This window comes from Delphinapterus leucas, chromosome 2 (assembly GCF_059928025.1).
Source record: "Delphinapterus leucas isolate spDelLeu-1000000601 "Yukka" chromosome 2, BTC_Dleu_Yukka2, whole genome shotgun sequence".
In the NCBI taxonomy this organism is placed as follows: domain Eukaryota; kingdom Metazoa; phylum Chordata; class Mammalia; order Artiodactyla; family Monodontidae; genus Delphinapterus; species Delphinapterus leucas.
In genome coordinates this window covers 23,837,437-23,849,538 of record NC_143130.1, presented here as the reverse complement: position 1 = coordinate 23,849,538, position 12,102 = coordinate 23,837,437, and the positions used below count along the sequence as shown (strand labels likewise).

Genomic DNA, 12,102 nt, shown 5'->3' with positions numbered 1-12,102 from the left:
GCTCCGCAACGGGAGAGGCCACAACAGTGAGAGGCCCGCGTACCGCAAAAAAAAAAAAAAAAAAAAAAATGCAGCTGTCTGAAGATAGAGACAGATGGTAGATTGGTGGTTGCCTGGGGCTGAGGTGAGAACAGGGAGTGACTGCAAGTAGGCACAAATATCTTTTCGGGGTGATAGGAATGTTCTAAACTTGGACTGTGCTGATGTTGCAGTACTAAAAATCACTGAATTATAGACTTAAAATGAGAAAATTTTATGCTCTGCAAACTAAGCTTCAATAAAAACTGCTTTTTCAAAAAGCAAAGAATATAAGCGATAAACAATGAAAGTCACAGAACCGTATCTGTTTAGTGGCAGAGAAACTTTTCAACATTGTTCTTTAGCTTTACAAATAAATAAGCATGTTAAAAAGCGCTCATAAAAAATCTGTTTCTCATAGAAATTCCAATAATATCAAACCCCAAAAATACAGCTACCCAGGCCTCACCCAGATAAATTCTAATTCACGTGTTTGAGGTAGGACTCAGTCATCTGTATATTTTTTTTTTAACCTCTCCTGTGACTGTAGGGTATAGCCAGGTTTGACCATCACTGATGTAAAGCAAAAGGGGATAAAACAGGCAAGGTACCTTATTTCTTATTTTGTTTATCTCATTTTATTTTACTCCTAGCCATCAGGGATCTGATCATAAATGAAAGTTTTATGCCCCCCTCCAGTTTTTTTTTTTTTAATCATGGAAAGGGCAGTAATTTTGGTGCCATAGGGCCATAAGAAGTTTGAGATTTTAACCTAGAGAGTGAAATAACCAGCTTTAAACATAGATGGAATATCTATCCTGGTGTATGACTTGAGAAGATCACACATCCAGGGATGTTCCAGGAAAGTCTTAATTTCAAATACTCTGTTCCACTGAGCTCACAAATCATAAAAATATTTCAGAGGACAGTTACTGGAGGAGAAGGGAGCAGGGTGACGGATGAGAGAGGGAGTCTGGTCTTGTACCGAATACCAATTTGTATCCTTTTAGAGTTTGAACCACGCACGTGAGTTAACTATTTTAATAATCCAGAAAGTATAATGCTTTGGCTTCCAAAGTACATCTCACCGAATTGGCTTTCACATTGAGAAAAAGCCCATTCGTTTACGATTCAATAGCCGTGGGTCCAATCCCCATACATCGGACAAGTAAACTGAGGCAAAGGTAGGTTCCACTGCTTTTAGCCTTTCCCTTTCTTTTTACATAACTAGGGAGAGACTCGGAATTTGAACTCACACCCTCAGTATTTTACAAAAGCTCCCAGAGAGGGCTGTTCTAGAGGTTGAAGGAGATAATCTTGTGTGCAAGGGCCGAGTCTAGTAGCTAGCACATAGTCATCTTTATCTAGAATTGCTTCCGTAAAGATGTCAATGGGTCCAGTGGTCAGAGAAGTCCAGAAGTCTGACCTCTTAAGGACAGCCAGATCTATCAGAGGCATGTGCTGGCTCCGGTCCACATTCACACGATCACAGCCAACGTCCTGGTCTAAGTGCTATTCTAGCTGCACCTCTATCCTGGATGCTTTCTGGAAACACGCAATAGCGTCCAGACAAAATCACAACATCCTATGCCTCTGGCTCCTGGGGCTGCCGTTTTGCAGGAAGAGGAACAGCTGAGCTCTGGACGGGAATGAGGGGCAAAAGGGCCCCGGTCCACTGCACCTGGCCTGGGTAATGGCCTGTGAGACCTCTCACTCTGGAAGGCAGAATATCTACTCTGGTGCAAAGAGCCAGGAAAACAATTTTCTTAAAAATAAACAGATTCCCAAGAGATCAACGGTCTGGAAAAATTCCTCTGAGATTCCCACAGGCCCTGCAGATAAGCAGTAACAGGATTAACAACAGGATTCAGACCTGTCCCCTCCAAGCATAACCCACACACCACAATGCGGACACCTCTGAAGAGTCACAGTGGTTCTGAACCTGGCAAGACACACATCCATTTCATTCCTACAACAGGACGACCATACTTCCCACGTGGGAAAATTTCCCACTAAATTGTGATTAGGGAGAAATGAAATTTTAAAATGTTCTTTCTTATTAGATTAGGTGTGTATTTTTCTTTTTTCTTTCTTTTCCTTTTTTTCTTCCTTTTCTTCTCTACTTTGCAGACACCTCATTAGCTATCTACTGTTTAAAACGCATCGTGTTTAATACCGTAAGGAGACAAAGGTTAATCAGACAAAGACCTGCTTCACGATCACTTATGATCTAATAGGGGAGATAAGATTTGCAGAGAAAAAAAGTAAATAGAAGGGGATAATACTAATTATGATGATTAAGCTCTTACTCGGCACCACATGTACACAAATGCTTCCCAATGACCCTAAGAGACAGTTACTATCCCTGTTTACAGATGCGTAAGCTGAGTCTCACACAGCCCAGGTCAGCTTTTTTCAAGGACATAGTTCATAACTGATTGAAAATCCATTAACCATACACACAGTGACCTAGATGACCTAAGAATGGTGTCATGTATCTCATGCCATTTCTGAATGTCAGGTCCTTTGATGATATCTGTAACTTTTTGACAAGATCTGGATGGACTGCCAGCCCACTGTCTGGAGTCAACTTATAATAGATCTGAATCCACACTCCAGTCTTTGAGGGTGAACGACTTCTCACGTCCAGAGTCACTCACTGAACTGCGTGCTGGGGGGCAGAACACGTATGTTCCATACGGTCACGTCCAGAGTCACTCACTGAACTGCGTGCTGGGGGCAGAACGCGTATGTTCTGTACTGTTTACTCTCCCACGTACCAGCTCCGGCTCTTGACTGTTTTTGCATCATGTAAGATAACGACATTCTGTTATTCCTCGTGTCAAGTTATTTCTCTCCTCTCCTTCCAACCTCATCCCTAAATATTCTTGTACAAGAAGCCTTCTTGGGAGACTCTGGACCCTCCTTGCAGTCACGGGGGTTGAATTCAGATTCTGCACACTCCATGATCACTTAGCACTCAGCACTTCCCTGATCTCAGTGTCACAGATATCCGAAACCTTGTCATTCTAACCCCGGTGAATTTGGGGGCACATCTATGCTGTCACCAATTTGACATAAAGCCTTACTGATATATTTAGGATAAGGCACAGTGCAAGTGAATATTTAATATAAACTATTAGTGGAAATTAATATAGTGGTTAAAATTAATTAGATTGAATTTTTCATTATCATTTCAACAGAGTGCTATTTAAAAAATTAAAATTTGAGAAAAAAGCAAATTGAGCGATCTTATTAATGAAGAAAATGTCTGTGTCTTAAGTCAAACTGGCAGTACATATTTTTAATTATTTAAATTTAGAAAGATATAGCACATTATTTAGATGTTTACGTTAATGTCAAAAGTTTGCTTTAAAAACAGAGTATTGAAAAATAAAATAAAATAATAAAAAAAAGAGTACTAGAAAATGACCACATACTCCCTTACCCCTAGTATAAAATGATTATTTTATATAACTTCCTGGTCTTTTGTCAGCTTCACAGTTAACATATTTAACATTAAAGTGTATGTACAACTGTGTCTCTTTTTTCTCTATCACGTGCTGAATTGTTTTTGTAACCCTATTTTACTAATCACGTCTGTGTGGTTGAATACTTAGGATGAAGGAATGTTTTTGCTACTACAAATATTATCAAACGGGTTTGTACATGTAACAGTACCGATATTTTAGATGTCTCACCAAGGTTAGATTCCCAGGAGTGATACGACAGTGTCAAATGATTTGAACATTTAAATCTCCTGATAGAGCCTGGCTTAAAAAAAAAATGTACAGGGCACTGTCTTTGTTTTGCTGCTGTCCTTCAGACTCCCCCTCCTCTTGGGGCCTGTGCTGCAGGGGTGCCATCTGGTTTAATGCCAGCGCCCAGCTTGGAGTCAGCACACGACACCTGAGTGCATCCGGCCAGCACCGCTCACCTTGCCCCCGCCCGCTGCCCTGGCGACGGCTGTTCTGGAGTCCCAGCACCTCCAGCGCCGCGATGCCCGACCTCTCCAGAATGGTCACCTCCACCGTCAGCCGCCCCACCAGCTGCTGGGGCCGTACGCTGACCACATGCTCGTACTTCCCCAGCCGCCGCTGCAGGAGCTCCTCGTAACTCAGGAGGAAGGCAGCCTTGTCCTTGCTGGGAAGCACCACGGAGGCTCTGAAGGTCTCCGTCCCCTTCTCCCTGGAAGAAAGAGAAAAGGGAACAGGGGATCGGAGAAAGCCAGGTTCCCTCGAGTCCCCCAGGGCCCCGGCCAAACTCTCTCAGCGAGAGGCCTTAGCGTGGACCACAATGTTTCCCCATCATCAAGCCACCAGCCACTGCAGCTGCCCCCATGATGCATCCTGAGGGGATTCAGGAAGGAGAAAACCAGGAGACTGGCCCTAGATAGTTAAGATGCATATCTAAGGAATAATTTCAATGAGCCCAGACTCTTGCATCTTCCTATACACAGAGGCACTGAATTCATCAACTCGAGATGTCTGTTGTTTTTCAGTGTGTGTGATTAGCAGTAATCTTTTGATGTGTGACTACCTTTTTTTTTTTTTTCAGCAAAAACTCCTCTATATCCTGGCTCCTGTTTGGAACAGTCCCTCAGAGCTGAGAAGTTGTCTCCCAGTCATTAGTTTTCAGTAATGCCTCCAATAAAACGTAATTCTTGATTTTTAGGTTGTGCATATTTTTTCAGTTGACATTAGAAAGAAAAACTAGAATTTAGTTTTGGGACGAGTAGCAAAGGCCTGCACTAGAGGAAGGTCACACAGGTTCAAGGAATTCTGAAGAGCAGAGAATTCAAAGACTACTGAACTCTCCGACCTCTCCTTGTGTCAGACCCGAGGGAGCAAAGGGGAGGGGGATTGACACAGCTGACCTCCAGGAAAAACAGATTCCTGCTGTGATCCGACTAAACGGAACTGTGGCTTGCCTGATTCTGCACAATTTATGAAGTGTAAGAAAAGATAATCCTCATAAAGCCCACACCTTTTCCTCTAGATACTAAGGTCGTTTTTCTTCAAAGGGAACAGATGACTTTTTTTTCAAATGGGCTGGTAGAGAGGGAAATTGATTATTCTCAGTATACTAGGTGGTTCTCTAGTTAATGTTATCTACGGAGTCATTAAAAGTGAATTGATTTATTGGTTTTCAGTGTTTAGATTCAGTTTATAGACAAAGAATACAAATACCACGACAGATCAGAATTTTAACGGTGATAACTCTGATGATGCAAAAGTAAATGATTAAGTAGGAAGAGATGAGTGCTGGAAATGGAAATGAAAAGGTAGGATGACATGAAGGAGAGAGAATATTATCACTGAAGATAACAGGGCTCGTCTAAGATGGTATAACTCTGCTTAAATTAACTGAAGAAGAAAAAGATAATAATACAAAAAACTGGAATGCAGAGAGAAAGTGGGAGCATTGTAAACACGCTAAATCCTCTTTCTTCACAGCACAGAATCAACAGATAATATCTGATTTTTATCATGAAATTTTTAAAAAGCAAAACTATCATAATATTTAGAGTGAGGGAGGTAACTACCAGAAAACTACAGAAATATCAGAAGTGGATGTTTCTAGAAAGTGAGAACTGGGGAATGGGAGCGATAAAATATTCCTTTTCATCATAAACCCTTAGCTACTATATCGTTAACCAGGTATATATCTGTATTTTTTTTTAAGATTTTTTTTTTGATGTGGACCATTTTCAAAGTCTTTATTGAATTTATTTCAGTATTGTTTCCGGTTTATGCTTTGATGTTTTGGCCCTGAGGCATGTGGGATCTTAGCTCCCTGACCAGGGATCGAACCCACATCCCCTGCACTGGAAGGTGAAGTCTTAACAGCTGGACAGCCAGGGAAGTCCCTAACCAGGTATATTTAATTATTTATTATGATGATAAAAAATAAAAAGATAAACCTTTGAAGAAAAGGGTGAGAACAAGATGGGTAGTCAGGGTAGAAAATTTGACACTTGGCTAAAGTGGACTTTTAATTCCTTAATTCAATGGTACTTACCCACTGACTTCTGTGGTTTTATTCCTCTTCTCTTTTACCTTATCACCATTTTTCTTTTCTTTCTCTGTAATTTCTCCCTGATACACCTTGTCTCCAATAAGCCTGAAACACAAGACAGCCGCGTTGCCAGCTTGCCGTCCAAGGCAAACTCAAACATGGATCTCATAACCATGACAACCCTAGAAAATATTTTTATTTGCCTCTTGGGTGTGCAGAAGGAATGCATTCCAGGCCAGGGCACTCCCCTTGTATCACTCATCTCATTCTAGGGCAATTTTCAACAGGTCTAAATGGGAAGATCCAAGCCAGGGGGCCTCTGATTCTCCAGGAGGAAATCAGAAGACCTGCTCAAACTTCCAAGAAGATTCACCAACTTGAACCTTGCCCAGACCTAAAATTAAACCCACACACCTAATTTGCATCTCTTTACCTCTTAGTTCAGGAGAAAAGAAGAAAGATATTCTATCTGGTACATCAAAGGTTTCATGGTGTCTCGTCCTTCAGATCTCAACTTCAACACTGACTCCTCTGATCCACCTCCCCAACTAATCAAGCTGCCTCAATCCTACTTGCCATCTCCACAGCATTTGCTACTGTCTGAAGTTATCTCATTTATTCATCTGTTTGCTTATTTATTGTTTCTCCCCAGTGGAATTTCTGGAGCAGAGCAACATTGTCTTTTTTCATAGAAGTAGACCAATCACCTTGAAGCGCGCCTGGCCCAGGGTGGGTACCCATTTGTTGGAGGGAAAGAAAGAGGAAATGAAGGTGGGGGGAGGAAAGGAGGGAGGAAAGAAGAGAGTAATGGGATAAAAGAAGAGGTAATAAAAAGGAGGAAGGGGGAGAGGGAGAGATAGAAGGAAGAAGGGAGAGGAAGGGCGGGGAGGGAATCAACCTTCTTTTCCACGAACTGTCCACTGGACTGAGAATTTATAAATTCTCACGGTCAAAGACTGTGGTCCTCACAGCATCTCAGGCTCCCCTTGACCCTCCCGCCTAGAAATCTTCAACCCAGGGTCTCTGACCAGGGTGTCACCTACATAGTGAAGTTAGTGATGAAAGCTGCGGCTGGAATCTGCATCTGAAACGTGATTTCCTGGTCCTCAGATGCTCTGTTCAGCAACCTGCAGGCAACCGTAGTGAAGGCGTAACGGGAAATGATGGTGGACTTCACTGAGAATTCTGTCATCAAGGGTTTGGTTTTCTGTTGGAATCAAAACACACAGTATGCTGTGCACCTGGAACTCTCACAACATTGTAAATCGACCATACTTCAATAAAAATTTTTAAAAAACAGTATTTTCAATGGCACATGAAAGCATGATTCAACCATTTGGGGGTAGGTGTGGGGTTTTTTTTTTTTTTCCGTAAGAGAAATCATTTTCAGTTTGGGAGCCCTTGACGTGTGATTGTTTTCTTCTTTCTTTGTCTTGTCCTGATTTTCCGGATTCTCCCCTCAGTTGTAAAACAGTCATGGTTGAACAACCGGTACATGACAGAGAAACAAATTATTTAGCCCAGCTTTAAGAAATGAACACGGTAGGGAGGGATAAATTAGGAGGTTGGGATTAACATATACACACTACTATATATAAAATAGATAATCAACAAGAACCTGCTGTATATATAGCACAGGGAAGTCTACTCAATACTCTGTTATAATCTATACGGGAAAAGAATCTGAAAAAGAATAGATACATGTGTATGTGTAACTGAATCACTTTGCTGTACACCTGAAACTAACACAACACTGTAAATCAACTACACTCCAATATAAAATTTTTTTAAAAAACTGTAAAAAGAAAACAAAAAGAAATGGACACAGTTAAGATTTCCAATTTAACAGAGAATGTACTCTACTTAAAGAATTTAATAAAATATTGGAATTTTAGAAGTATGTGAAGTATATAACACTTTTCTGTTATAAATGTTTAGATCACATTTCTAGACTCACTGGGTTGACCACAACATCAGATTACACCTAAAGAAATTCTCATATTTCCTAATTAATTTCAATATCCACTTAGAGAAACTATACTCTGGGGCTTTTCCATTCAGATGACAATCACATTATTGTAAAATAAGAATCAATACTGAGCTCAAGGAAGTATTTGGGGAATTAGAACCCAGAAGTAGGGAAGTCTGTGCTAATTAAATTTATCCCCAAAACTTCTGATAAGGGCAGTAGCTAGGCAGTGCAAATTTTAAAGCTGGTTTAACTATTCACAGTTCTCTGTGCCTCTATAATACATGCATTTGCTTCCACCTCATGGTATTATAACTCCTGCTAAGTGTCTTCTTCACCGCATGAGCCAGGCCAGAGTGTGGGCAGTGGTGGCAGAGTTCCACCAGACTGTCCATCTGGTGGCTGAACTTGAAGCAGAAAAAAATCTAAACACATCTGAAAGATTTTCCCCTAGAAAGAAAACAAGTTCTCCAATTCGGTCTGAGAAGGAGGTATTTCAAAACAATGGTTCTTGAGATGTGGTCCTTGGACCAGCAGCATTAGCAGCATCACCTGGGAACTTAATAGAAATGCAGAATCTCAGACCCCATGCCAAACCTACAGAGCGAGCATCTCAGGGGGTGGGGCTAGAAGTCTATGTTTCAACAAGCCCTCCAGGGGATTCTGAGAGTTGAGAAGCACTCTTTTAAACTAATATAACTAGGTGACGCTTCATGTATTTCTGCTAGAATTTTATATCTATAATTGAGAGGGCTTGTAAATCACCTAAATTATGTCTTCTTCTGAGATCCAAGAATCTAACTCAAAGTCAAAAGTAAGGAATAAAACATTGGGTTTTAGGAAATTATTCCTGAAATCAGAAATAATCGACGATTATATATTTTATATATAAAAAATATATATATATGATTTTATACATTATATATATATAATCACATATATATTTATATATATAAAATATATAATCGTATATATGATTATATTTTTTATTTAAAAATATTCTTTTTTAAAAAAATAAATTTATTTATTTATTTTATTTTTGGGTCTTCGGGGCTGCACACAGGCTTTCTTTAGTTGCGGCGAGCGGGGGCTACTCTTTGTTGCGCTGCGCGGGCTTCTCATTGCGGTGGCTTCTCTTGTTGTGGAGCACGGGCTCTAGGCGCACGGGCTTCAGTGGTTGTGGCATGCGGGCTCAGTGGTTGTGGCATGCGGGCTCAGTAGTTGTGGCTCGCAGGCTCTAGAGTGCAGGCTCAGTAGCTGTGGCGCACAGGCTTAGTTGCTCCGCGGCATGTGGGGTCTTCCTGGACCAGGGCTCGAACCCGTGACCCCTGCATTGGCAGGCGGGTTCTTAACCACTGCACCACCAGGGAAGTCCTCTTTTTTTAAAATTGGGGTATAGTTGCTTTACAATGTCACACAGAGTAAGTCAGAAAGAGAAAAGCAAATATCGTATATTAACGCATATATGTGGAATCTACAAAAATGGTACAGATGAACCTATTTGCAGGGCAGCAATAGAGACACAGACGTAGAGAATGGATGTGTGGACATGGCGGGGGGAAGGGGAGGGTGGTATGAATTGGGAGATTGGGACTGACATATATACACTACCATGTGTAAAACAGAGAGCTAGTGGGAACCTGCTGTATAGCCCAAGGAGCTCAGCTCGGTGCTCTGTGATGACCTAGATGGGTGGGATGGAGCAGGGAGGGTGGGAGGGAGACCCGAGAGGAAAGGGATATATGTATGCATATAGCTGATTCACTTCGCTGTACAGCAGAAACTAACACAACACTGTAAAGCAATGTTGACAAAACATTCTTTATGAACATCTAGTCTCTTTAGGACAAAATCCGCTGCTTTAGCCGCCGAGTTGAGAGAAGATTTTCATACAGCAACAGAAACTGGACACCTTCCTCGTACACCTTTAGACATTTAGACCTGGACCTTTAGACCCGGACACCTTTAGACATTTGAGTTTACAACCCTACTTTAGTGTGAGTTGCCCTTGAGCTGGATTTAGTCATTTTGTTAATTTATTTCAAACTCTATGCTCTTTCTGATCTCTACGTGCTTTATTGGTTTTGTTTTGGGAACTAGACTTCTGCATATTAGAAACATCCTTGAAATGAAGAAGTTATAGTAAAAGCTATCAAGACAAATATAAAGAAAAAGAAACTCTCAAGTCCAATCCCCTCGCTTTACCAACGTTAAGACCAGGCTAGGGTACTTGCCCCTGGTCACACAGGTGGGAGGTAAGAAATCCAGCATGAGAATATGGAGTTGCTGACTTCCAATCCTGCCTCTTCTGTAAAAGGATTCCAGAGGTGGCCTGGCTGATCAAGGCTTTTCCCAGCGGTCACTGTTAGACAGCCAGTAAAATACAGAACTGCCAAAGCATAGTATATGTAATGCTGGTTCAATTCAAAAGTTACCTGTAAACCTCAGTTATCCCCCCCCATTAAACTGTAAACACTCCAGACAGGGCAGGGAGCTGAATCCATTCTGCACTAGTGCCACATTCTGACATTTTCTAAAAATATTTTTCTTTTTTTCTTTTTTCTTTTTGGTTGCACCATGCAGCTTGCAGGATCTTAGTTCCCTGACCAGGGATTAAACCCGCACCCCCTGCCATGGAAGCGCGGAGTCCTAACCACTGGACCACCAGGGAATTCGCCCCCCCCCCAATATTTTTCTTATCAACTTATCACTTCTTTACACAAAAGTCGAGCACTACTAGGGAAAAAATCTTGTTTAGTTTACGTCTTTGATAAACAGAGCATACAACTCTAGCTGCACGGCATTCCAAACAAAACTGAGGTTCTACCATAAAAAGTCCTTGCCCTGTACCATTTCTAAAGTGTTTAAAGATCTTCTGCACTTGGTACCCTTGAGATTATCTTTGATGTCATGTTGATTTGTTCTCATTTATGAGAGAATTATCACTTAAAATCTCACTGCAATTAAAATGTGAAAATTAGAAAACGCCTGACAAAATGCTAAGTTTGACTACTATGGTATCTTCTTTTGCCTTAAGATTATGGATGTAGCAGAATTTTCCACAACATTACATCACGAGGAAGCACAGCTTATGGTCTGTAGCCCCGAGAGACAGGCTGAGAAAAGTTTCAAGAAACTATTTTAGTTTTACTGCTTCTGCCCAGTTACTGTTTTCCCACAGGAGCCCCTGTGTTATTTACATGGATAGCCCTTGCCTTTCCGTGACTGCGCTGTCCGCCGAAAATCTATTAACATCAATTATGTGCAACTCTATCCCCCATCCCCAAAAGCTACCCATCCCTTCCCCTGCCCCTCCTGGCCTGTAAACACGTGGAAAACGGGGGCCATGACTTATTCCTTTTTTCTCGTCCACAGCTCTCAGCAGAGAATCAAAATCAAAAACATTTGTAAAACTGAATTTTCGGAATCTTGAACAATTAGAGAAAAACAGATATCCTCCAAAGGGAAATAGTAATAAAGTAGTATTTCAGAAGCACGACTCTAGATTCTATGATGGATTGGGAAGAAATATTACACACGATCTGTTCTCTCAAGGCGCGGTGGGAAGAAAGTGCAAAAAATAGAGAGAAACACAGGAAGATATAGGGAGATATATGTATTTACTTTTTTTTATTGGAGTATAGTTGCTTTACAATGTTGTGTCAGTTTCCACTGCACAGCAAAGTGAATCAGCTATATGTATACATATATCCCCTCTTTTTTGGATTTCCTTCTCATTTACATCACCACAGAGGACTGAGTAGAGTTCCCTGTGCTATACAGGAGGTTCTCATTAGTTATCTATTTTACACATAGTAGTGTGTATATGTCAATCCCAATGTCCCAATTCATCCCACCCCTCTCCTTTCCCCCTTGGTATCCATATGTTTCCTCTCTATGTCTGTGTCTCTATTTCTGCTTTGCAAATAAGATCATCTACACCATTTTTCTAGATTCTACATATATGCGTTAATGTATGATATTTGTTTTTCTCCTTCTGACTTACTTCACTCTGTATGACAGTCTCTAGGTCCATTCACGTCTCTGCAACTGACACAATTTCATTCCTTTTTATGACTGAGTAATATTTACTGATT

At 41.0% G+C, this 12,102-nt stretch overlaps 1 protein-coding gene across 1 annotated transcript in view; it reads right to left on the bottom strand.

Moving 5' to 3' along the window:
• The window catches only part of ITIH5 (inter-alpha-trypsin inhibitor heavy chain 5), an 83,843-nt gene that overhangs the window by 56,667 nt on the left and 15,074 nt on the right, over positions 1–12,102 (bottom strand). The window contains exons 3-5 of the mRNA XM_022580257.2: positions 7,080–7,243; positions 6,040–6,141; positions 3,956–4,206 (exon numbers count right to left, since the gene is read on the bottom strand). Of these exons, the coding sequence (XP_022435965.2) occupies positions 3,956–4,206; positions 6,040–6,141; positions 7,080–7,243 (517 nt within the window). The remainder of the gene's footprint in view (positions 1–3,955; positions 4,207–6,039; positions 6,142–7,079; positions 7,244–12,102) is intronic.